At 55.8% G+C, this 25,659-nt stretch overlaps 6 protein-coding genes across 6 annotated transcripts; 1 reads left to right on the top strand and 5 right to left on the bottom strand.

Moving 5' to 3' along the window:
- Nucleotides 1–1,000: 1,000 nt before the first annotated feature.
- Nucleotides 1,001–2,203, bottom strand: BZA05DRAFT_448733 (uncharacterized protein; the record flags this gene model as incomplete). Its single annotated transcript, XM_051487283.1, has 1 exon — nucleotides 1,001–2,203. One exon carries the CDS (start codon nucleotides 2,201–2,203, stop codon nucleotides 1,001–1,003), a length of 1,203 nt encoding a protein of 400 aa, XP_051335545.1.
- Nucleotides 2,204–2,975: 772 nt separating this feature from the next.
- BZA05DRAFT_410733 (uncharacterized protein) lies at nucleotides 2,976–4,411 on the bottom strand. The gene is made up of 2 exons (XM_051484930.1): nucleotides 3,747–4,411; nucleotides 2,976–3,690 (listed from the first exon to the last, which is right to left on the bottom strand). The coding sequence occupies exons 1-2, from the start codon at nucleotides 3,973–3,975 to the stop codon at nucleotides 3,314–3,316; spliced, it is 606 nt and encodes a 201-aa protein (XP_051335544.1). The 5' UTR covers nucleotides 3,976–4,411; the 3' UTR covers nucleotides 2,976–3,313.
- A 336-nt stretch (nucleotides 4,412–4,747) lies between these two features.
- Nucleotides 4,748–8,602, top strand: BZA05DRAFT_379293 (timeless protein-domain-containing protein). Its single transcript, XM_051481883.1, has 5 exons — nucleotides 4,748–4,913; nucleotides 4,964–5,113; nucleotides 5,176–5,293; nucleotides 5,353–6,622; nucleotides 6,669–8,602. Exons 1-5 carry the CDS (start codon nucleotides 4,827–4,829, stop codon nucleotides 8,539–8,541), a joined length of 3,498 nt encoding a protein of 1,165 aa, XP_051335543.1. The 5' UTR covers nucleotides 4,748–4,826; the 3' UTR covers nucleotides 8,542–8,602.
- A 702-nt stretch (nucleotides 8,603–9,304) lies between these two features.
- BZA05DRAFT_422129 (sexual differentiation process protein isp4) lies at nucleotides 9,305–13,013 on the bottom strand (the record flags this gene model as incomplete). Its single annotated transcript, XM_051485775.1, has 6 exons — nucleotides 9,305–10,592; nucleotides 10,659–10,818; nucleotides 10,878–11,031; nucleotides 11,091–11,210; nucleotides 11,327–11,566; nucleotides 11,649–13,013. 6 exons carry the CDS (start codon nucleotides 13,011–13,013, stop codon nucleotides 9,305–9,307), a joined length of 3,327 nt encoding a protein of 1,108 aa, XP_051335542.1.
- Nucleotides 13,014–14,067: 1,054 nt separating this feature from the next.
- Nucleotides 14,068–18,003, bottom strand: BZA05DRAFT_182114 (putative serine esterase-domain-containing protein). Its single transcript, XM_051479315.1, has 2 exons — nucleotides 17,529–18,003; nucleotides 14,068–17,459 (listed from the first exon to the last, which is right to left on the bottom strand). Exons 1-2 carry the CDS (start codon nucleotides 17,831–17,833, stop codon nucleotides 14,264–14,266), a joined length of 3,501 nt encoding a protein of 1,166 aa, XP_051335541.1. The 5' UTR covers nucleotides 17,834–18,003; the 3' UTR covers nucleotides 14,068–14,263.
- A 1,544-nt stretch (nucleotides 18,004–19,547) lies between these two features.
- On the bottom strand, nucleotides 19,548–20,605 carry BZA05DRAFT_343734 (phosphatidylinositol transfer protein SFH5; the record flags this gene model as incomplete). The annotated part of the gene is made up of 4 exons (XM_051481092.1): nucleotides 19,548–19,619; nucleotides 19,679–19,751; nucleotides 19,812–20,326; nucleotides 20,381–20,605. Coding segments are annotated over 4 exons (885 nt in total), but the record flags the coding sequence as incomplete, so codon positions are not given.
- Nucleotides 20,606–25,659: the final 5,054 nt, after the last annotated feature.

Genomic DNA, 25,659 nt, shown 5'->3' with positions numbered 1-25,659 from the left:
ACCTTCACGACCCGCTTACCCCCCTCTACCTTTACCCGCAGTTCTCCACCACCACGCATCAAGGATAACCTCGCGGCTCTCGGAGCAGTGCTGATAGGGCTCACGATCGTGGCGTTCTTGATAATTATATTTAGCTGTGCGCATTACTGTATTCGACGCAGAAGGGCCAATACCGCGTCCGAGATGAGGGCGGAGAGGGTGAGTATGCAGGTGTGAATTTTGGATATCGCCCGTCTGGCTGTCTGGCTGTGGGGAGCTGGAATTGGTCGAGGGTGTGGAGCGGCGAGCCGGGAGGGATGGATCATGTATCATGGTATTTGTAAACAAATGTGGATTGTGGCAACTGACTATGTAGGTAGGAACTCGTTAGGTGGTATCGATGTTTCTGTACGTTGGGAGGAGGAGTGATTGTCGAGTACTGGGTGGAGACTTGGGATGGAGTGATACAGCTGTTTGCGTGGAGGGGATGGGCGCGGCCATCGTCTCTCACTGTTTATCACTCTTCCGCCCGGTCCAGGTACAGTGGATGATGTGGAAACGGAGGGTGTATGGGCGGATATTTCCACGATCTAGATAGGTCGTATGCAATCAATGCTTGGACAAAACCAAAAAACGGGATCTGGATGGTGAACACGAGTCAGAATCAACACCCACGAACTTGCAGATCCCCAACCCCCACTCGTAACAGAAAAACAGCACTACTCATGGCTGAGCTATGGAAAGATGTAGTGAGAGAGTACTATGGAGGCAGAAATTGGTATCTCGGTACACGTGCACGACACACCTAGGTAATGATCCTCGCCCGCCACAACTGATAGATGAGATGTCGCCTCTACATCACGGCAATCAAACACGCACACACACACACACACACAAAGATACACACGCACACGCACACGTCTACACTCTCATCAACTATCCTATCCTCGACTAGACTCGACTCCACTATCATCTCCAGATCTCCACATCACCTTCGCTGCCCAGGGGGGCAGCAAGACTTCTACTCTCCCAGGTTCCTGAACGCGTTGCCGCCCCGCTTCTGGCGGCCCCATACCAGTACAGCCTCGTGCATTCCACCGTCCTCCTCCCCCTCCTTGACCACCACCGAGGACCAATTGGTATCGGAGCGGGCGTCCACAGCTCTTTGGGCGTCCAGGTGGGTATGAAAGTGTATGTACGCGTAAGTGCCCCTCTCGTTGCCCAGCTTGATGAGCGTAGCGCCGCCGTACAGATCCGCCATGGCCGCGTACCCCGCCTCGGAGGTCTCCTTGCTGCGCGCGACTTTGACATTACGTTGGCGGGGGTGGAATGGGGGGCGTGCGGAGCGCGTCCGTGGAGCGGGCTCGACCACGTCTGGGTTGTCAAAATGTCGAGGACGCGTCGGCACGCCGTCTTGGTTTCTGCCATTGGGGCGCTCGGAGGAGTGGCTGCGGGTACGACTGTGAGACGATTGCTTGTGGAGTAGTGTGCGCGCAGTGAAGGGTGATACGCTGCGCTGGCGGTCGTCAATACGCTGTCGGTCGTCAATGCGCGGTCGATCGTCAATGCGCTGTCGGTCGTCACCGCGCAGTCGGTCCTCGATACGCTGTCGGTTGTCAATGCGCTGTCGGTCGTCGTCTCGCCCCGAGGGTGCCCTGCTGGGAACGACGGCACGGGAGTCCACTGCGCGCTCGTCGTGTCGCTGATCCAACGGCGGGTACATGTCGTGTTGGTCGAGATATGTGTCCTGCTGCCCGGGTCCGGCATACACGTCGTGCTGCTGTCCGCCGCGGTCCCGGTCACGGTGGTCCCTGCCTCCACCGTACCGCTGCTGCTCCTCGGGCTTTCCGTGCTCACGGCGGTCGCGATCACGATCACGCTCACGATCATGATGGGTTGGCGAGCGACTACGACTGCGGCTTGCAACATGGTACTCCGAGGCGATCTGGGGCGTAGAGGAATCCGGCCGGAATCCGTCGTTTCCCCGGGATCCACGGTCACGATGAAGCTCTCTCTCCCGCCCCCTATCCCGGCCGCCATGATGCCCATCGTCCGGTCTAGCACTCCTGCCGCCTCCGCCACCGGCGCTGGCACTGCTGTCGTGAGAGGGCTTGTAACTGTCGTAACCCGCCCGTCGCGGGAACGGAGGACCTCCTCTCCGCCTTCCGCCGCCTCCTCCTCCTCCTCCAAAGCCGCCTCTGGAAGGACCTTGGAAGCCGGACATTATTAGTCGCGATGGATGGGGTGTGGGGAGGGGCGTGATTGTTGGTGTTCTTTTTTTTTATGTGGGTTTGTGGTGGTGGTAAGGGGAGGATTGGGAATGAAAAAGATGGTTGGGTTGAGTGGTTGGTTAGTTGGGGCGTGGTGGTGTGTGTGGCGCGTGCCAACGCGTTTGACGCTACTTTTTGCGCTGAGGTGATGGGGAAAGAGTGAGTTAGCGCCTCGGCATGTGCCGTCACTGCGACGCTAGCGTGGATAGGGGTGACATCTCACTCTGCTTAATTACGGACGTCAGATACGCGATGTCGATATGAAACCTTAAGAGAGTCGATGGAACACATGGATGGGAAAGGCGAGCGTGTGAGTAGAAGGTATGCGGTGAATTTTACTATACGGATAGGGCCCGTGTGTACACACCTACAATGGCTCGTTCTGTGTGTATGGGCCGCGGTGGATTGGACCAAGCCTGGCTAGAGGTCGCGATCATTCATCAATCTCTGGATCGCCAGACTCCGCACAGCAGCAGCCGGCAACTGCGGACGATATGGTGTTGTACTAGGAAATGTGCGCAATTTGGCCCCGGTTGTTTGTCGGGCCTCCGAGTTCTGGGTTGTGGTGCACGTCTTGCGGCGTTCGGCGGCACCAGTAGCAAGGTACCTCGTCTCGGAATCCCTTCTACCGAGTGACTAATCGTTAACTGGACGGCATCTTGGACACTGTGTATGGCTCGAGGCTCTATGAGGAAACCCTAAGCGCCACTCGGAATACTACCACCCACCACGTCCGTCTTACGTCAAGCTCCTGGTGTGAAGCTTCAATAACGATCCACTGCACCCAATACACTCCGTCGACCTCTGCAGGCCACCGAAATTCCAAGCTTGCCCTCGGTTTCTCGGTTTCTCACGTCTCGCCCCACATCTCCTCATCCCACCTTTCGTCCCATCTAATACCCCGACCAGCAATTCAGGCCCACCATGCCAACCCATCGTGGAGTCAGAGCCGAGCTTTGCGACCTGGCGACCCGGGTACCGCTGCTCGAGTATCCATGCGACGAGCCCCCTGACGGCAGCGCCCAAGCTGTTGCGTCGGTTTACGTTGAGGCGGTCTCAGAAACTTATTTCGCGATCCTGGTTTCCATTGGCGCGGACCTTTTGTACCCCCCACACCCTGCGCACCCTCCGTACCCTCCGGGCGTAAAAAGACTTATGAACCAGCTGGAGGTTACTGCACCGGCTTCCGGATTGCTGACAACCAACGCTTGCCGTACTATTCCCGTGAAGTCCAGATGACTGAAGATAGTGATGGAATCCAACTGGGGAAGGAGGATGCCGCAGCTATCGGGGTAATCGAGTTGTCGGTGTATCGCGCCTACGTTAAACCGCACGATAGGGATCGGCCGAAAGTTTACCAGGACGAGCCCCGAACCCGGCATAGGCCGGAGATCTTGCACGAGAAAAATGCAAAAGGCAAAGACATATCGGCTATGGTCTGGTACACAGCCTCGTCTCTTCGTGAGGCGTCGTACGTACGAACTGACTGAACCATAGCTTCGGTGATCCGGTTGCGCTGCCCCCAACCCATCTGCATTGGGGCATCACCAGCTTCATCGACAGCCCTAAAGGACCGCCGTATGTCCGGTTTCGCTTTTACTACATGAAGAGAAGCAGTCTTCAATTGCATGGTATCATCGCGAAGGACCAGCCGCATGTCTCCGGCCACGTCACGCCCGATGTTCATCACTGCTTCCTGAGGTATGTACACATATCCGAGCCGCATCTAACGCTCTCCAGGTTTCTCAAGAATCAGAAGCGAAGCTAGAGCCTGAGCCGAAATCGGAAATCCATTCCCAGCCCTTTTCTGCTGCTGAACTCGCGGCGAAGAGGGTTAAAAGGCTCACGCCCAGAGCGAGGGCTGACGACGAATCCTTCACTCTCGAGGGGATCCCCATTGTTGACTTGACGGAGTTGCCAGGCGATTAGTGGGCTGTCTGCTCTACTCACTTGCTGCTTGGTACTGTTGGGGGTTTCCTTTTCTTTTGTGTACTTTCATATAAGTAGCCTTAGATATTGTTTCTCTGTGGGGTTTAATCAGTCTTCACATAACTAGGAACTCCGAACTCGTGCCTTTTACCTTCGAGTACCGAGTGTAGTTATCTTGGCCACTTTTACCATGTATCTTTTCCACGAATGAGAGCAGCAAGAAATGAGAACTTGGTGAAAAGAAGCCAGTACGAATCGATGGGGAATTGGCTTTAGTCGACGGAAGTTGTCGCCAGAGAAATTACTGGGAAGGCCAGTGCCGCCAGACCACACGATGCCAGCTCAATAGACACACCCCTCCTTCTTCTGCCTCTTTAAATCCTCTGGTTGTACTCTAAATAACTGAGAGCTCGAGTAATTTCCCCGCGTAACACCTTGATCTAAATCGTGATCTTGTAACTTTCCCTCATCCTTTGTGTAACCGACGTTTCCCGCACCATACAACCCGGTCCTTGCAGTAGCGTGGCATGGGCAGGAGGACAGGGGAATGCGGACATCTTTACGCGTCGCGTCTTCTCCGAACCTCCACGTAAACACAACTCCTCGACACTCCTCCCACCACCACCCACATACCCCACACACGATACCATGTCCCGAAACGAACCCGTATCCATCCCAGACCCCGAGGAAGCCGCAGTCCAAGCCCAAAACCGCGATGTCGTCGACCCGTTAATTGTCCGTCTCCCCGATCTATGCTGGCTGGTGGCGATCACTGACGGTTGCAGAGAGCTCATATCTACTCCATTTGTACAGCGCTCGGAGGCGCGTCCGTCGAAGAGGATGGGAGGTATACACTTGGCGACGACGCGCTTGCGTGTCTGAAGGATCTACGGAGATGGCTGAAGCTTTATGATGAGAAATTGAATCGATACGATGTTTGTGCCTCCCTGCCTGGGATAGGATGAGGACGGGGTAGGGCTGATATGATGGATGATAGGTGGCCAGATGTCTGAGCGAGATGAACCTGGTGGGAGGTGATCTGTTGCCGATTATTGCCATGTGGAAGGAGGAGGATACTATGGTGAAGCCAATACATCGGTTAACGGTAGCGTGCAGTATGTCTCTCTCTGGCCGGTGGACGCTCACAGCTCCGGGAATGCTGACGGCTTCACAGTTGAATTACTCACCCCATTGACATGGCCGTTCGAGAAACAAAACGAGCAGATGACGGTCAACCACCACCGCCACATCCCGGTGCTGCAGCACGCGCAGGCCCGCTACAAGACCGCAATCCTGCAACATAGTTCCAAAAAGATCCTCAAAGACATCATCCGCGCGGCACTCCCCGCAATGGCAATGCCGTCGTACGACCGGGGCGCTCGTGACGAAGGAATCATCAAGCTGGTACTCTACACACTGCGGAACATCGCGATCATCGAGCACCCAGAGCCGGGCGAGAATGAGGCGGGAGAGGAGATCAACAGGAGTGCGACTATAACGGCGTACGCAGAGCAGAATGTGCTGGACCTCTTGCTCACGATTGCGTCCGGCATTGCGGACGACTTCAGGGCGCACGATACAGTTGTTATGGAGGTGTTGTATCATCTTATCAAGGGCTTGGATGTTGAAGCCATCTTTCGGTCAGATGGCGAGGAGTCGGAGAAGCGCGGGAACGATCTTGCGCAGCTGTTGAAGCGGGAAGATGACCTGAAGCGGGCTGCCTCGAGGTCTTCGACACGACATAACCGCTTCGGCTCGACCATCTGGATGGAGAGGACCGATGGGACACGGTCGTTCGTGTCCGGCCAGGATGCCTTGTTGACCAAGGACACCGGCCTGGAAAAGCTCGACAAGGCGAAAAAGTGGAAAAAGGCTCGGGGTGCGGATAAAGCAGGCGTCTCCCTCAAGACGGAATTCGACATGACGGTAAGCTTGACCACCGGCGCAAAGAAGCATTTCCGCCGGTTTGTTGAGGATTTCATCGATTCCGGGTTCAACCCGCTATTTGAGTCTATCCGCCGAGCTATCGACCGTGATGTCGAACGCCTCCTCGATTCGCATGTAAGGCAATACTTCTCCCTCGTGGCGTGGCTCCTTGAAGCCGAAAGGGTCAGACGACGGATCGCTGCGAAGGACCGGAAAAAGAAAGGCCTCCCCGCAGAAGAGGATAGTTGGGCAGTCGTGTCGGCGGTCCTCAACCAGCAGTTCCTGATCACGCTCAACAGGAAAATGATAGAATGGTTTGAAATGAAGCAGTGGACGGCCTTGCAGGCAGGAATGAGGTGCTTTACCCAGATCCTCTATACAGTACAGGAGATGGCACTGTCGCCGATCGAGGACGACCAGGAGATTGCCGAGAATATACAGAACCGTCTATTCTACGAAGAGACGACTATGGATTTGATTTACAACATCTGCCGGTCGTATACAAAACAGCCGTTCAAGTACGTGGCTTCCATTGATCCGGTGTGGCAACAGCTGACCGTATAGATGGCTCGATGACTGCACAGAGATGGCATACGTCCACCTCAAGCTCCTCGAGAAGTACTCACAGCAGCACGAACACATGTTTGTTCGGTCACGCCGGCGCCAGTCCAAAAAAGCCAAAGAAAAGGCCGCCGCCCTCGGCGAAGCCGCCGAGCACGAAGAAGACGATTCTGAGCTGGTCGCCGCCAGCAAAAGTGCAGCTGCAGAGCGCGCCTTCGACTTCACAAAGTTCGAGGCCAAATACCTGAACCAGAACTGCATCAACACGTTTATCGCGTTTCTCACCTACTATCAGGAGCTCAATGCGACCCAGATCATGCGCGCCATCAAGATGTTTCATCGCATCTCGGAAAAGAGGAAGATGGAGGTGCTGCTGTACAGACTGGATCTGGTGAATCTGCTGCATCGCATGATGCAGGGCTCCGCGGCTCTGGACAGGAAGCATCCGGCATACAAGGAGGTCGACCAGTTCACAAAACATTTCCTGCGGAAGCTGTTCAAGAAATTGGAGGCCGAGCCGGCGATGTATGTGGAGCTCCTCTTCACGAAGCTCTCCAGTACGACGCACTACCTCCAGCACGGCTACACCAAGGAATTGCACGTCGCAAAACCGCGTGCCGCAGCGGAGCTCATGATCAAACCTGGCTCGGGGGTACAATCACACTCGGACCAGGTTGGCGTCGGAGTTGCCGCACTACTGGACGACAACAAGTCCAGCGACGTGGAGTGGCTCAAGGACGTCATCAGGAAAGCCGTAACGGAGCGCAAATCCTTCGAAGACGAATCCGCGGCGCGTCTCACGCTCGAAGCCCACGGTCCCTCATCAGAAGCCGCACCTTCCCCCACCACCGCCGGCACACCACCCGACATCCTCATTGACCCCAGAACCGACGAGCGCGCGCGGGCGCTATTCAAGGACGCAGTCCTGCGCTTCCTTCTCAAGCTCGTAGGCTGCGAACCCGTAGAACCAAACGAGACGCCAGAGACGAAATGGCTCATCCCGGCGCGCCACACCTCGCAAACCCTGGCCGAGAACCTAACACTCCTGCAGAAATTCGCCAACGACCCTCCAACGTTCGACAACACCGCCGCCGCTGACCTGCTAAAGCGCAAACTCCCCTCCACCACAGCGCGCACCCGCCGCCCCGTGCTGTCTTCCGACTCCTCAGGCTCCTCCGCCGACGAGGAGGACGAGGCCACAGGCTTATTCGAGCCCGGCGGTCCAACCAGCGTGCACGCGCCGCAGCGCAGCAAGGGCGCCAAACGCAAGCGGCGCCTGGTAGTCGAGGCGGAGGCGGCGAACGAAGAGCTCAGCGCGCTAGCCCTCGAGAAGCGCCGGAAGCGCGAGGAGGCGGAGAGACTAAAGCTGTCGAAGATCAAGAGCGACAAGTTTGTGCACGATAGTGATGACAACAGTGATGTCGAGGGTGACGAGATGTTTTATGCCCGCGAGAGGGAGATTAGAAGTCTCGGACCGCAGCCGGTGGTTAGGCCTGAGAAGCTGCCGCTGGTGAGGGGTGGTGGGAGTGATGGGGAGGAGGGGGACGGGGACGGGGAAAGGGAGGCGCCAACGAAACGGAGGAAGAAGGTGGACAAGCCGGAGAAGGAGAAGAAGAGTATCTTTAATGATGATGACTCGGACGACGAGGGGGGGAGGGAGAGGGAGAGGGAGAGGGAAAGCACCATCGAGCCGATCACGAGGAAAACTGGCGCGGTGATCATCTACTCCAGCTCCGATTCCGAAAAAGAGGATGTGGTTATGCGAGACGTTTCCGTCGTCGATGAAGCTGAAGACGCCGACAGTGAGAGCGAGGAGGATAAACCGGTAGCTGCTCGAAGGAGAAGAGCTGTCGTCGTGGATAGCGACGATGAGTAGATCGGAGTAGTGACATAGACATATACCCTGCGGCCTGGGTTTGATAGAATAATAGATAAACACTGCATAACCCGTGCACTGAAAGTCGAGATATCACATCACATCAAGCCCATGTAGTTCCCGATGTCCACGTACTACACCGTTCATTCATCCATCCATCCACCCCATAGCCATACTCTCCCATTTCCACAAAGTAGTCATCACGTACGCGCATCTCGGCCTTCTGCCTTCTGCCCATGAAATATTGATACACATGCGTTCATATCCACGTCCACGTCGACACAGTACCAGTACACAGTACATCTCACATCCTACATCACATCCTACAGACCTAAGCCACAGTCAAGTAACCGATAAAACATCTATGTAAACAAGCAAATAAGTCACTCTAGATTAGCACATCCAACGACCCGAAGCCGAAACAATCCAAGACGAAAAAACAATCCAAACCGAAACCGAAAAACGAAGCGAAGAACGAAGCGAAAGCGCAGTCGCAGTCGCAGTCGCATGCACGCCAAAACGCAGAACGAACGAACGAACGAAGTGGAGGAGGAGGAGGAGTGATAGGATAGCAGGCGAAAGCAGTTGCAGGCGAAAGCAGTCGTGAGTCAGACAGGAGCAAGCAGGCGAAACGCAGTGCAAATGAACACAACAATCAGCAGCAAAACCCCAAATCTACCACAAACGCAGTGTCAGTATTCATTATTATACCTACAACCCGCCTTCCAAAATATCTCCCCGGACAGAAAAAATAAACCCCCTCTTACCAGCTCCCAAACTTCGGCCCGAACGTTCCGCCCTCGGGTACTTCATTAAACGCACAGCCCCTCCAGTCGCAGCCCTGCGTATGCACTTTCGTACCCCACCACTGCAGATTCTCCAGCCATCCCCAGCCGGGATAGAGCAGCGCAAAGAACACGACGACCAGGCCGAAGGCCAAACTCGCGTCGAGCGCGGCACTGAGGGTCATGGTGTACTTCCCCCACCACTCTGTGCGGCGCCTACGGAGTACCCAATTGAAGACGTAGCACACAATCGCCCAAGCGGAGAAGTTGAGTCCCGTAGCGGGCGGGATCCACGACAGCGAGCCGAAGAGCACAGGCAACGAGATGGCCTTGAGGAAGGAGCGGCGCGGCTTCCCGCGCGCCCGCCAGATGAGCCAGATACTGACTGGCGCGATCGCACCGATCAGGAACGCCCAGATCAATGGCCGGTAAAGCTCTTTCGAGCCGAAGAAGCGGCCGGGTCCTACGACCCCCCACAGGATCGAGCCGTTGAAGTGCACGCGCGCGATGGGACACGTAAAGCCGTTCAGCGCCTCGGGCGTGCAGATCCCGGGGATGTTGTTGAACATCCAGTTCAGCACTCCGATCTGCGTCAGACAGCCGACTACCGTGGCGAAGAGCTGGATGTTGAACAGGAGGCGCGGCGGGATCTTCATGTAATGCCCCAGCTTTAGGTCCGCTGCGAATTTGAGCCCCTGTGTGGACGTGATGTACCCGTACATGACGAACACCATGTTGGCGACCGGGCGGCCGGGGAAGATGGTGCCGCAGATGAGCTGACACACGAGGAAGAGCGATGACTGCGTGTTGGTGATCGCCATGACGATCCCGATGGGAACGAAGAAGACGCCGCAAACGCCCAACGCCAGCAGAAGCCCGTACCACGGAAGGTGCACGGGATAATACTCGACGACGAAGATGCCGACCGCAACCATAACAACAAAGGTCGCAAGGTACCAGCTCGTGGGACACTCCTCGTACTTCTTCATCAGCCGTATGTGAACATCATCGCCATTGACCATCTCCTCCCACTCGCCGTCGCTGACAGTCGACAGACGACGGCTCCTACGCCGCCTGGCGCGCCTCCCCCCCGCCGAAGACGATGGTGTCGCGATCGGAGCATATTCGGCACCACCTGCAGGCCGTCGGGAGGGAGCCTGCATGACCTTCTTCCACTGGCGCCAGATGTCCTTCCCGTGCCAACAGGCCGTGTGTGTGACCAAAGCTGTCAGCGCGGCAAACTGCAGGCCGTACGAGAGTACATATCTGCAACGCCCCCCCCTCCTCATCAGCCGACGGCCGACGACAACGCACGATGATCAGGGGACCTACGTGATCGGCATAAACACCTTGCTGTAGTCTTTGTACGCCTCCTCGTCGAACAAGAACTGTGGCGTGAGAATGCGCGAAACGTTGTATGTCTGCGCCGTGTTGTCAAACACATCACTCGACAGTATTGGCATGTACGAACTGTAAAACACATTCGAGTAATCTGCGAAGCGGTCAGATAATTATCCTGCGACAGCAACAACAACGTGCACGGCAGCGTACACATGATTGGCGCGATGATCCACATCACGAGTATCAGCCCTCCAACCACATTTGCAGCAGCCCAGAACGGTGTCATTAGCGGCGATCCGATGTACGAAATCTGCGCCCAGTCAAAGGTCACCGGCAGCATTCCCAAGCCCGACCTGACACCAAACTGTGATCGCAGTTAGCGGGCGCATACGTTCCTGCAGGTGGGACGGCGATGTGGCATACCAAGTTCGAGATGACGACATTATCGGGAGCAAACCACGTCGCAGCGTTGAAGTAACTGAGCGCGGGCATCAGGAAGCCTGGAACGAAATACCATACGAAGCCTCCGGCGAAAACATAATTCTGTCATCACGGTTAGCGGACCTGTGGTTTCGAAACACACTTCTGCAGGCAGCTATCAAATGATCTGATAACGACGTGCAGATCACTAGAATACTGTTAGGTGCGAAAGGACTCACGAAAAACCTCCACCGCGAAACTTCCCACCCATCGGCTGGCTTATTTTCTTCGCCGTGCAATGTCGTGAACATCGCCGTGGACATCAAAGTTCCTGGCCAGATCATGCTACTTGGCCGTACCAGCCACTGCCGCGTCAACCCGGCAAACGTGTAGCCCAGAATTTGAGTCGACAACGTCAGGAGGATCTGGTAAACAACGCCAGGGTCCTGATGGTAGAAGTGCGTTTGCTCAACGATCACCTATGGGGAGAGAGGATCATCAGCCAAAAGTCATCCCTGGCGCCTGTCGAAACCACGGGCCGTCCAGACACAAGAGCCTTACGTCGGTAGCAAAGGCAAAGCCAAAGGAGACGTTGCTACTGATATATACGCAAGCGTGTTCCTTCCTATTCCACCGCCCCTGGCCCAGCCAACTTCTGAACCGACCCAGCGTCCCCGTCGGTTTGACTTCATTTTCAAGGTCATTGGGAAAGGCTTGGTCCCAGAGCTTTCCTAAAGGATGCGCGAGCAACAAGGCGATCACTGGGGTTATCGATATGGACGGGTAGCGCAGCGAAAAGAACAGGTTCGTCGACGACCCGACGAGCGTGAAGAGCAGTGACAGGGTCCACATTCTGGGCGTGTTGATCGACAGGGACTCGTCATCGGTCGCCAGGACGGATGCGCGCACTTCCGGGTAGGGTGAATTATCCTTTGGGTCATTTTCGTCTTCCTCCTCCTCTTCCTCGTTGTCCTCTTCGTCGTCAATATCCAGCACGGCTTCCGACTCACTCCCTGCTTCATTCGGGTCCATCTGATAGCCTTCTAGTCCTTCTCTTGTTTCCACACCCGTCCGTATGCCCTTCCATTTTCTGTTGCGAGTCCCACCACCACCCATCAGTCCGTCGGTAGCAGATGACAGCGGTCCCTCATCTTCCTCCGTGGTAGCACCGTGGTCCTCGTCCGAGGGGGTCTCCGAAGATGCACCGGATCCCTGGTAGCTCGTCGGAAGGGCTCCGTAGCTGCCGGTGCCTACTGCTGGCGACGAACGCAGCAGCGGAAAATGTGTCGCCTTCATGTGATTGTACCAGCCGGATAATTTGGCGCCAAAGCCCAAGCCGAAGTCGAAGCCGCTAGTATCAGTGTTTGGTCGGTGTTGTGAGTAGTGTGATTGTTTTGGCGGTGGTGGTGGTGGTCGGCGCGGTGGGCGGCGGTTGCGATCGAGCTCGTGGCCGGAGTCGTACGAGAGGTATGAAGCTGCGGCGACGGCAGCGGCGGCGGAGGGGGATGTCAACGGGCGGTCGCGGTCCGATAAGTAGCTGGCGGGAGAACGGGAGGGGTACGGGTCTGCGTCGTCTTCGGCGGTGGTGGGGAGAAAAGCAAGAGGGCTCCCGCGGTTAGCGCTGGCACGAGTAAGTCGCGGGGAAGGAAGCGACGACAACTCGAGTTCCGGCTCGTGGTCTAGCGGAGGAGAGTCGGTGTTGGCGTATGAGCCATGGGTGTGACTACTACTGGTGCTGCTACTGGGGTTCGGCGAGCGATCAGGTCGGTGAGACAGGGGCGGGGTGAGCCGGTGCGAGAGGCCTCGTCCTCCTCCCCCTCCTCCTCCTCCTCCCCCTCCTCCTCCTCCTCCTCCTCCTGGAGGGATTCGGCTGCTGCTGCTGCGCCGGCCACTGCCATGCGCGGACGGTGATGCAGGTGTCGACATGTAGAGGTTCTAGCAGGGGCTTTCCGTGCGGGGGCTTAATATGGTAAGCTCCGTTTCGTCGCGATCCGCCTCGTCGATCCGGTGTGGGGCGGGTGCGGCGGGGGCCTGCCTGCTGGTTGGCGGATGATGGGCGGTGAGTGGTGAGTGGTGAGTTGGTGGTGTGGGGGGGGATGACGACCTCCGGGAATGTTTCTGGGATGGGAGGGAGGGGGGGTGACTGGCCGGCAGAGTGTCGACGGACACGGATATTGTCCGGAGAGGATGATGATGATTCCTTTCGACAGCTGGCACGAAAGAAGGAAGTGCTATGCATACCGATGCGGATAACAACGGGTGCGCATGATGATATGTATGATCTCTGTGAAGACTTTCTATGACGGCTGGTGAGCGAATTGGTCGGGCTCATTCATCATCGAAGCATGCTGGCGAGACACGTGTGTGGCCAGGCATCCGTCGCCGTGTGGTCTCACGCACGCACGGAACCCTGGCCGGCCACTCCGCGCCGAAAAGATAGCAGCCGGCGAAGAAAGGCTGCAGATATCAGACCATCTGATAAATTGTGTGTCATGCCAAGAGGCTTATCAATGATTATCTGATCATCCGCCGCGCACCGCATGTCGTCGTGCGGCGTGCCTTAGATGTCTGCAAGTCAACCCGCTGCGGGCTAGCTGTGTGGATTTCTGCCTTTTGGCGGGTAGTTTACCCGGCGATGAGCAATTGTGTCACGTGACGAGCAGTGATGAGCGATGATACCAGTGGTTACCACGTGAAGAGCGAAGGTGATGGCCTGGATTCTAGTGGACGACAAAACCACATGCAAGCACCGCATCTCGGTGACACGACAATCAACTCGTTTATTAAACTCATAAACTCGTTGATGAACGGATAGAGTGGTGAATGTGGGGCTGGTAGCCAGAGATTTAAGGGGTACGTACTGTACAAACGCCCACGTATACTAGTAAGAGCATATGGTGCGTGGCAATATGCGTGGTGCCGAGTTTTGACGAGAGATGAGTGACTGAAATTCGAATGTACCAAGTAAAGGATGAATAAAGCCGCCTTACTATTACAATTTTCGATTCGCGTCCAGATTCCACCCCGACCTAGTGACTGATATAACCCTCAAATCCCATTCTAGGTATGCATACAGACATCCATACTATCCTCAACACACAAGACCAAGCAAGATGATATAGAGAAAAAGCCGCTCAAAAAAACACCAATATATGCAACTCCTCCGCACATCATCGCTATTCCGTGCCCGTCACAGTGCTTTGTACACGCTCCTCCGCCTGTTCCTCTTCCTGTTCCTGTCCCGCCAATAACCCCTCTTCTACTTGCTCCTGCCCCGCCAACAACCCCTCGCTCTCCGCCTCGACATGCGTCCCATTCCCACTCGCCGGCCCGCCAACGGCACTGATCCTTCTCACCTGCCTAACGGTATCATTACTTTTCGTGCCCCTTTCCTCCCCACGTTCCTCCCGTTCCTCGTGTTCCCCCTCAAGCAGCCCCTCCCTCTCGCCCTCCCTCCACACCTCCCCACCGCTGCCACTCGCCGGACTACCGCCGGAACTCCCAATACTAGTCTTCTGCGCCTGTCTCACGGTAGTAGTACTACTACAGCGCTCCAGCATCTTAACAGCCTCGCTGCGCCTCTCGCTCTCGCCGCTCCTCCTGCGTTCTCCCCAGCCCCCGCCAGGACCGCTTCCAAAGCTGAGATTCCTTAGTCCCAAGCCCACAGTTCCACCGGTGCCGACGCCACCCGCCGCCGCAGCTTCGGCAGAGACCTTGGAGACCTCTGTAGTCCCGCGCTCGAGCTGCTGCTTCTGCGGCGTAGGGGGCAGACCCAGGAACGCCTGCAGTGTTTCCTCCGCGTTCGCGTCCTCCTCGGAGTCGGTCGTCGACACGTCGTCGTCCGAGATGTTGAACGCGTCCGACGTCCACGAAGCAGTATCGACAGTGTCGCTGCGGCGGCGGGTCGGGGTGTCCGGGGGCGCTTTCGCGACGGTCGGGGAGGTGGCCTCGGTAAGTCCCTCGGGGGTATCTGCGCGCTCCTGGCGGCCCTCGAAGGCGTCCGGGGTGACCGCTTCGTAGCTCATGCCGAAGTGCGTTTCGACCAGGTGCTGGATTACCGGCCAGCCGTAGGCGTTGGCGAACATGCGCCGGACCACCATGTTGTTGTGCGCGTCGGGCTCGAGCCGCACAAGGACTTTGCGCCACGACATGCCTTTGTGGTAGGCACGCGCGATCTTTTCTTCCACGGGAATGTTGCTGGCCGCTGTGGATATGTTGGCGAGGCCGGTGCTGCGTTTGGAGGCGGGCAGCGGCGGGATTTCGTCCGCGTGGTAGACGCGGTCGTGGAAGATTGTTTGTGGGCGCGAGCCGGGGTCGATCAGGAATTCGGTGCTGGGGAGGGGTGGGTTGAGGACGTCGCCCGCGGCTTCCAAGATGGAGGTTTTGGGCGGCGCTTCGAGAGTGGTGGGCTCGTCGCTGGGCGAGGAGAGGGCCAAATCTGCGGATGATGATTCGGCCGAAGACACAGTGGAGTGGGTCTGGGAGCGGTGGTAGATCTTTCCTGCCGGTTTGGACTTAGTGCCAGCGTGTGGGCGAAGGAGAGTCATGAATGCACTGAACGGATTGGGCGTGGGTTTGATGCTGGGAGATGAGGGTTGGGAGGGTGGTGCAGAAATGGTGAGCTGCTGTTGCTGGCTGCGCTCCCTCGCCGAGGGCTCATTGGTGAGCGGTGCTTCAGTAACCGGATTGTTTTCTATAAGTCGCTGGGCCGCTGGCTCCTCTGCAGTGCCGTGAGCGACGATGGTAGGCGGCACCACTGTCGAAGAAGTGGCCGAGTCTCCACTCTTGCTCCAAAATGTATTCCCAAACCCACCCGGAAACCCAAATCCCGTCGGCGGCAGTGGTTTACTCGCAGAGGTTGCCGTACTGGTACTCACGAGTTGGCCCCAGCCCCACTCAACCAGGCCACCGACAGGACCATTCTCTCTCCTCGCCTTGTCAACCCTGCCGAGTCCCTTCCAATCTAGGAATAGCAAGCAACTAGTGCGGAGTGGAACGATTCCGTCGTTGACAACATTTGCGTACACCGTCCGATTACGGAACATCTTGAGAACTTCGTGCGCCGGTCCCGTGGGCAGGATTCTGAGAAGAGGCTTAGAACTTCCATCACCACCCGCAGACTTGGATGCTGTCCCATTGCCACCAAACGCCGCAAACGCGCCGGGAGCCCTCCACTTCAGGCCCAAATCTTGTCCAGTCTTTCCCACCAGCCCAAAGTCGAGTGCGAACCGAACGTAGAGCGGGTTCTCGTTGGACAATCCTAAAAATGGTGTTGCAAGCGCGACAAAATTGACCGGTTTGATCTCTTGAAAGAAGGTGGGCGAGTGTGCGTGGATGTAAGCAATCGCATACGTCTGCACCAGGCCTCCGAGGGAATGGCCGATAAATGAAATACTTGTAATCTTGTACGGTGGTACATCCCCAGCCCCGTCGTTCAGCCCTGGCAGTCCGTTATCCCTTGCTTCGGGAGTCAGATGCGGGTGATGATGCGGCTTCCTCGGTTTGTGCAACTTATTGCGGCCCGATTGCGGCAGCGGAGGATGGTTTGGACGTGCGGTGTGGAGGACGAATCTCGCGAGTCTCTTCCCGAGATACTTGATCCCTCGTTCGGTGCGACAGCTGTTGTCGTGGAACCCGCGCACAATCACCTGCTCGGCATTCTCCTCCTCGGCGGCAGACATCTTGCCCTCCTCGACGAGCTTCCTCCGCATCAGTGTCGCCTTCCTCTCCTCCTCATCGATCGACTCCTTCAAAAATAGCATATCCGCACCGGTATTACTATGCAAACCATGTGTGAGAATAACCAAATGCACATCCTTCGTCTTTCTCTTCACTTTCTGCTTTCTCCTTCTCTCCCGCGCCTCATCCTGCTCCTCTGGATCCCTCGCCATCTCCTCCCTCGTCAGCCCCTCCTGCCAACTCGGAAACGCAGGTGTCTCCCATAGCTCCTTCGTCCCCTGCAACTTCACTTGCACCGCACGAGACAACACGCCATTCTCTGCTCCCGTACCATCACTTCCCGAGCTCCCGGGCCGCGGCGTAGTATTCCCGCTGCCAAGCGGATACGCAAAGCTGAGGCACTTCTCGTCTCTCCCGAGCAGTATCTCGTAGCCGACCGTCGCCGTCGTCGAGAAGATCACCTGACTGATGACCTCGATGATCCACGTGACGCTGCGGCGTCGCTTCGGATCGCGCGAGAACGTGCGTTTCCCGTCCAGACTCATGCGCCCGCCGTGTTCGTACCCCTTCCGACAGCCGGGAGCATCTGGCGCGCCCGATTCGCGGAATATCCGCATCGAGTCCTCGATCAGCTCTGGCGGGATCGGCAGCGTCGCGTAGAACGAGGCGCCGGCTTTGAGGTGCGGATCGTAGCTGCCCTCCCCCCATCATCGTCAGCACAAGCGCCCCCTCCCCCCCTCCATCTGTTCCCGAGTGACCTACACCGGAATCCCGCCCTCCTGCTTCCCCTGGCCCCTATCGCGCTCTCCCTGCAGCTCCTCGTCGCGCTCCCTGGTGCCGGGCGTACTGCTCGTCCACGGCTCGAACTCCTGGCGCCGCACGGACACGTACAGCGTGTACGGGCCGTGCAGGTACGCGGCGCGGAACGGCAGCGGCGCGGTGTTCTTGATCCGTAGGTGCAGCGCGGCAGGCAATGGCAGCAGCCGGTCAGACGACGGCGTGTACGTTATTGTGTACCGGCGCACCTCGCCGATTCGAGTGCTGCCGGTGGTGTGCACGAGGAGCATTGTTGCGGTTGGAGCATGTGGTGTCGGGGGTGTGCGTGGTGTTGGTTTGTTGTGAACTTGTGATGATAATCCGCGAAGAGGCGGTGGTTGTGGTAGTGATAGTAGGGAGTGGTTGCGGGGCGGCTCAGAGCACTTCCGCTCTCATACCTTTCTTTCGGAGATGCTCCGCGTGCGTGCATGTGAGCTGTCCGTTTTCGAAGCAGGGATATTTACATAGCGCGTCATAGCCAAAACCTTTCAGTCAGGTCACGGGCTGTGTCCAACGAACCGCAACGAGTTTCCGTTCGAGTCAACTACAAATACAAGGTTTATGCTCTTACCCCCAGTCATATCGCCACTGAACTTTGAACATCCAGCCAGTACTCTACATATATATGACCATCCCGAAGGACGAAGGTTATTGGATAGATGGACTCGCTCGGCAGAAAGGTGACTGCATACACATTGTATTTGCACACGCCATGACTTTTGTTGGTCGAACTCAATGCACCGGGCGAAGCTGCAGGGCAAAAAAAAAAAGCTTGTTCTAACCTCAATCTTTGGTTCTCCTCTATGTAGGTAACTAGACGAATCCCCAACGTCGCTTTCCACCCCCTCCTCCCCCTCCTCCCCCATTCCTTGATCCTAAAGTACAGTGGGCAAACGAACAGTTGCAACAACGCATTAAACATTAGAAAACATCGTCAACGACAACAACAACCGCAGACAGAGAAAGACACAACACAGCAAAGAAGATCAACACAACAGACGGACGCAAAAGCAGAGCAGACGTGAAAATCACAAGACAATCGAAAGAAAGAGGAAGTGGGATATCAACATTGAAAACACCGCTTCTTTTCCCTCCAAACAAGACAGCAAAGTGAAGAAAAGAACACGCTCGCTTTTTTATATCCGCCTCAGAATCTCTTCACCGATTTGTTGTTTTTCCCAATGCACTCCCCCACCCATCCATCCATCACACGTCCCCGAGAGTCGATGACGACGAAAGAAAGGAAAAGAACAAAGCAGGACAATTGAAAAAAAAGAGAAGGGAATGAAATGAAACGGAAAAGAACGCCCGTACACAGCACTAGCCAAAATGCCAGAGAGAGAAAAAGGATGAAAAAACTAGTATCAATAGTGGAACATGTGCAAATGTTTACTCCTTCTTCTCCTCGACCTTGGGGGCCTCGGTGAGAGCGATGGGCGCAGGAATGGGGACCTCGGAGATGTCTTTGGGAGCCGCTGGAGCATCCTCGCGAACCTCGACCTCAGTGATTGGCTGCGTGGCGGCCTCGGCGACGACGACTTCGGCGGTGACGGGCTCGGTAAGGGGCAAGGGGGTGACCTCCTCCTCCTTCTTGGCAACCGGCGTCTCCTCGGCCTTAGGGGCCTCGATTTCGGCTACTGTAGCGGTCTCAGGGACAGCCACGACGGGAATCTCGGCGACCTTCGGTTCTTCCACGGTGGTCTCAGCGGGGGTGGTGACGCTCACGATTGGCGCGGCCTCCTCCTTAGGTGCCTCCTTGGGTGCCTCCTCGGTAGCCTTGACCTCCTCGACGACAGCCGGCTTAGTCTCCTGCTCATTCGCGGCGGCGGCGGCAGCGGTGGCTTCCTCGACAGCCTTAGCCTCCTTGGCCTCCTTCTCCTTGACGGCGGCCTCCTCGGCAGCCTCTCCGTCGACGTCCTTGGGGCTGTGGACCGAGTTGCTACCCGACTCCAAAGGCTCGGCGTTTCCACCGTACTGCTTAGGAATGTCCTCGCCCAACCAGGAGGCCAGCTCCTTGCTTGAACTCAACATCTCCAACTGAAGAGAAATTGCAATCAGCGATGAACTCCTCGACATATCCAATGGCAAAAACATACCTTTGACACCGTAGCGTTGCTCAACAGCCTCTTGATGAAGCTGTAGACCCAGCCCATGAGCGCGGGAACGTTCCTGCATCACGAAAGTCAGTTATGCAACCACATCGCATCGATCGGCGGAACGAGCACATACACGAAAAACTTCCTCTCCAACGTTTCGGGGTAGTATCTTGCGAACATCTCAATCGTCTTCTTGCTGGCCGCCTTGACCTCCGACGGAAGTCGCAAGAAAGAAACGTTCATGTAGTCATGGACCTGAAGACTCATGTAAGGATCCTCGCCCTGACCGTAGTCGGGGATCGGCTCGGTGGCCTCGCCCAACTTGAGACGCGTCAAGCTCTCCTCCATGAGATTGACCCTCCACCGGATGAACTCGTCGAGTCCGCCGAACGTAGCCTTGATATCCTTGGTGGCACCGTAGATGTTCCAAGAGACGACCTTCTCCACACCGCTCTTGTGCTTGATGGTGTTGACGTATCCGATTCCCTTGAACTTGGTCTCGCTCCATCCCTTGCTGCTCTCTCCGTCGGCGGAGAAGAACCCCTTGCGCCACACCATGGTGTCCTTCAGCTGCGAGAAGGCCTTGGCAACGTCGTTCGCGTTCGCGCGCAGGAACTTCTGCAGGATCAGCGCGGTGCCGAAGGTGGGCTGTGGGACGGGCTTCTTGTCGGCCGAGGCGACGGACGCGGTCTCGGCAGCGACGCCGGCTTCTGGTGTAGGGGCAGCGGCATCGGCGGGGGGAGGAGTGGAGGTGGTGGCAGGAGGGGTGGCGGAGATGGCGCTGGGCTCAGCGGCAGGAGGAGCGATAAGGGTGAGTCCCCAGATCGAGTTGTAGCCCTCAGAAGCAGTGAGAATCTCTGGAAGCTTCTGGTGGAGCTTGATGATGGGGTGGTCAGCCTTGAGTTCCGGCCATGTTTGGGACGACATTCTGTTCGTTTGTGCGGTTATCGTGCAACTTGACTGTTGTGTTCGTGTTCGTTTGAATTCGTTGGGAGAGAGTGGAGAGGGGGGGTTTGGTTATCGGTGGTAGAATATTAGGTGAAATGGTACGAGAAGAAGAGAGCGAGGGGGGTTCTTCACGTATGTATTGGAGGTGAGAGAGTGTTGGAACGAAGTGAAGGAGTGAGGAGTGTTGGAATGAAGAGAGGGTTGAAGGTGGAAAGGGGGAGAAGGTGGAACGGGGATTGGAGGGAGGAGGAGCAAGGCAAACAGAGAAGGGGTTTGAGGGTCCGTTGCTGCGTTGCCCGTTGCTCGGGAGATGCACGTCTTGTCTTGTAGAAGCACGAGCAGGGGTCGTCCAGACGCAGCTCGTGCGCTCGGACCACATGTAACTTGAACCATTTACGATTCTATCATTTTATATACATTTTCCAGACCATTCCAATTTCACTTCTCGCTCGCTAAGGGAAGTGGGTAGGATAAAGCCTGTATCTAGGGGTAGAGATGGGGAGCTACTGCAGGTGAGCTTTATGTTTAATCGAGGCAGAGAACTCAACGACGGGGAATAGCGACAGCGGGAAGAAGAAGAGAAAGAAAGAGAGTGCCGGATGATTCAATTCGGCGATTTATCAAGAGTGTATGGGATGTAGATAATAAATCCTGTCTTTCTCGGTTCTCCATCGCAAGATGAAACCAACAGCAACACGAGGATTTCGAGGGGGAACGAGCAGGGAGCTTTCCCTCTAGGCCGTTGCCGCCTAGCTCGAGTAGAGTATTTGCCAGTCCTGTACATCCCGACTGGCGTTCAGGGTTTGATGACCACCAACACCCAACAGGGATGATGCAGGAAAGGGATGCCACTCCGGCAATTAGGAGTGGTGAAACACCGGATGCGACTTATGATATGTTTCTTTCACCGTGGCATCACTCGCGATCGTTTGTGATCACCAGCCTCAATGCACCATCGAGCAAGATTAGGTGCTCTACCCACGCTGCATTTCGGTTGCGGTCGGAACGAGATCGCGGAGAGGACGCCGTGGCCATGTGGGCGTGTGGCACACGTTAAAAGGGAAAGTGCCGTGAACTAGAGTAGGTTCCGGTACAAAGAATTGTGCTATCGTTACACTCCCGGACCGAGCCGGCGACGTGGCCTTAAGTTGGCGTATGACAGGAGACCAAAAATACACGGGTGTCCATAGGTACAAACTGTAAACAGGCTCTGCTATCACACGATCTCACTCGGTAAACCGTCAAAACGACATGTGTTACACAACTGGATATATCTGCGAGGTTCGCGACGGTAGAACTTCCGTTGAAGTATTCCTGAATTGCGACCACGCACCTGCAAGTTGCTCGTTGACCGTTTACCTACCTAGATAAAATCCTTGGATGCTATCGTTTGTGCCTTACGGCGGGTCACGGCTGTGTATGCACTGAGCCCCCAATAGTATCAGATTTATGATTACCTGCCAGCGTGTAGAGATGCTGTATGCAAGTCTATAATATAGTAGCTACTCGATCTTAGCTTACTACCAAGAGCTCGACGTAGATAGGCGAGTCCTAGTTACGAGGCGGTTATATATATGGTACCGAAGCTATGATACCAGGGAAGAAGAACACACGGCATCGGGACTCGGGAGCCTATTGCTGCAAAGGAATGAGTTGGTGATCCGTTTACGAGTAACTACCACAGACCCTTTCCTTCCCGCCGTGTAGAGGGTCGAGTGAAGAACCCGCTACATACCATACAGTCCGCTGCGGCCAAAAGAAGTCCATCACTTCGAGGAGTACCGTATAGCCTTCAAACCGAGTGATTATCTGTGTAATTACGCAGGTAGCACTGTGAAGTACCGTGTCGGAACTTGTCTGCCGCTCTCAAAAGCTGTCGCTCAAGCTTGCTCTCATAGCGACCATATGGATACCTAGCACGACGACATCTGGCTTCCGCTGACTGCTGCTCCTATCATACATACAGCTATAGAAGAGCTGACCTCCTTGTACGATGATGGGTTGAAAGATCGATGAAATCTTGAAGCGATCCACAGCCCTCGTCGAGTATCATACATCCATATGCATCTGTAATCCCCATCTCCGCAGTGGGGAAGATACGAAGAGCGTGCACTCGATTCCTATTCGATTGTTCTAGTAGCAATTTCCACGCGATGCCTTTCCCCTAAATATCATCTTCGGTGATTCGGAGGGAGGTCATAGAGATAGAAGGCCTAAAGAGTAACCGCAATAGACACGAGTCTATGACCTAGACAGAGGGAGTAATTACTAGTACGCTGCTTCTGTTTTCGGCTCGGCCAAGGGAGAGAGGTCCGAGCAAATAGGTTAGAGCAGTCGGGTTCTTGGCACGGTCGTCGACGGCCTAGATACAGTTTAGTGGCTTATGTAAGAAGTAAGTAGAGTAAGTAAGCCACCCCCTCCAGCCCTTAGCCCTAACACCGGCCAAACGACACCCACAACTCCGCAACCGCAGAGCCTCAGAACCGCTATAAAACCCCCCCCCCCCCCCCCCCCCCCCTTCGCCTCCTCCCTTTCCCCCTTTTTCCTCAGCTCTCTTTGGTACGTCCTCCTTCCCCAACCTTCATCATCACTACAATACTAACTCCATCTACAGCCTTTTGGCTTAGATCAAGTGTAGTATCTGTTCTTTTCAGTTTAATATCTGAAATCCGATTACAACATCGGTTCTAATATTAACCTCATTTTTGCAAATTGGGGGCTGGCCGCTGTGCTTGCGCATGTTGGTCCCCATGGTGTCGCTGGTATTGCACTGTCTCCAGTTGATGCGAATATTGAAGCAGCTTTCATTGTTCTTCTGGCCGATGCGCGAGAGGATGAAGAAAGTTGGAGGATACCGACGGTACAGGGCAGATTGAGTTGGTGTGGTGTTCTATAGATGCGTGACTGGCGTTGCGCATGTTCACAGGGACGCCGAAGCCCATGTTCTGAAGATGAACCGCCGGTTGCGGCGGTTCTTCTTGAATTCCCGTGGAGTTCGCTCCCCCCACCCCAACACGACGTCTCCACACCAACCCCGTTCTTCCTGCCCACTTCCACACTTAGCTCCAGTGGCTCCACACTCCCTCTGTACCGGTAAGGTATCTGGGTCCTCGGCGTACCCGGAGCTAGGTACCTGATATACGACATTTTAGTGTTCACCAATGACCACCTCGCCAGCCAGTCGTCAATAGTCACGGCCGCAATCGTCCCCTTGGGCCCTTACTTTATCGCAGCCTGAATTTCAGATTCCGAACGCTTGGTGTAACGTATTCCGGCGTGCGCAAGCAGCTCTTCACCTAGGTAGATGCATACAATTAAGATTACCATTGCGTTCGGAGATTCCTTAGAGCTCCCTGCTAGGGAAAAACTATTACTCTACATACTTCATGGTGACCAGGTAGGTACTCTAACGAAGGGACGGTTGTCGAGACTCGACCCCGGGTATGTACTACGTGTACTATGTGCAACTTGGAGTATTTCTTTAATGATGTTCGGAGATAGAATCCTTTACTATTACTATAGGCCAATTCAAAACGGGACATGGGCAGGAACAAGGAGAGGAAATGACGAGCTTCAGTGCGAAGGTCGATACAAGGTAATTGTTGAGTTTTACGACCAAAGGAACGGGCCGTAGGAGGAGGAGGAGGAGGAGGAGGAGGGTGCATACGCGCTTGCATAGTATCTCCCGTGTTCTCCCGCGAGACCATTGCCGCTTCGCTCCCGTTCACTTGGTCGAGAAGCTTGCAGTCGGAGTTTGAGTTCCGGAGGGAGATTCAGCTCACGACCACCGTAAACATCAACGCTGTCACCCGGCACGGTTAAAGCCAGTATGCATAAATATTTTCGGATATTATATATGTAGGTTACCCACTCCAAGCCCTCAGCCCTAAAATCGGCCAAACCTCACCCCACAACCGCAACCGCAGAGCCTCAGAACCGCTATAAAAACCCCCCTCCCCCTTCTCCCTTTCCTCTTTTTCCCTAGCTCTCTTTGGTACGCCCCCCTCCCCCCAACCTTCCCCCCAACCCTTCCCCCCATCACCACCAGCATACTAACTCCATCCACAGCCTTTTGGCTTAGATCAAGTGTAGTATCTGTTCTTTTCAGTTTAATATCTGAAATCCGATTACAACATCGGTTCTAATATTAATCTTATTTTTGCAACTTGGGTGGCTGGCCGCTGTGCTTGCGCATGCTGGCCCCCAATGTGTCACTGGTATTGCACCGTCTCCAGTTGATGCGAATGTTGGAGTCCAGCTCTCATCGTTTTTCTGGCCGATGCGCGAGGGAATGAGGAAGGTTGGAGGTACGGGGCCGGGGGATTGGGCAGGTGTGGTGTTGACGTGGAAGCGAGTATGGCTGCGAAAGTGCTTCGAGTCACGCTGAAGGACATGTTCCGAAAAGGAACCGCAACCGGCGGCGCTTCTAGAATTCCTGTGTAGTTCGCTCCCTCCATTCTTTCCGCCCTCTTCACACCGCTCCAGCGGCTCCACTCTCCCTTTATACGGTACAGTATCTAGGTCTTCGACGACATCCTTTCCCCCCGGAAGCCGCTGTTTCGCACCCGGATATACAACACTCCAGTGTTCACAGATAACCGCCCAGCCAGGCGTCAATGGCCACGGACGCAATCGACCCCCTTGCTTCATCGGAGCCTGGAGGTCAGATTGGGAAAGCCTGGTTTTCCGGCGTCTGTGAGCAGCTCTTCACTTGGTCAAGAAAGTCAAAGCTTGAGTTCCGGCCGCTCCGCTGCTCACCGCAGCACAGAGGCGCCTCGACCCCGCGCTCCCACACTACTCACTCAATGTACTACCTGGTGCTGAAGTCACCCCCCCTCAAAGCTCCCAGCTCTAACACCGGCCAAATCTCACCCCACAACCGCAGAGCCGCAGAACCGCTATAAACCCCCCCCCTCACCCTCCCCCCTCACCCTCCCCCCTCACCCTTCTTTTCCCCAGCCCTCTTTGGTACGCCCCCCTCCCCCCACCCTTCCCTTCCCTTCCCCCCCAACTACCACCACCAAGCTAACTCC

Source organism: Tricharina praecox (assembly GCF_024521635.1).
Source record: "Tricharina praecox strain CBS 144465 chromosome Unknown BZA05scaffold_33, whole genome shotgun sequence".
In the NCBI taxonomy this organism is placed as follows: Eukaryota; Fungi; Ascomycota; class Pezizomycetes; order Pezizales; family Pyronemataceae; genus Tricharina; species Tricharina praecox.
This window is presented reverse-complemented; position numbering and strand designations above follow the sequence as displayed.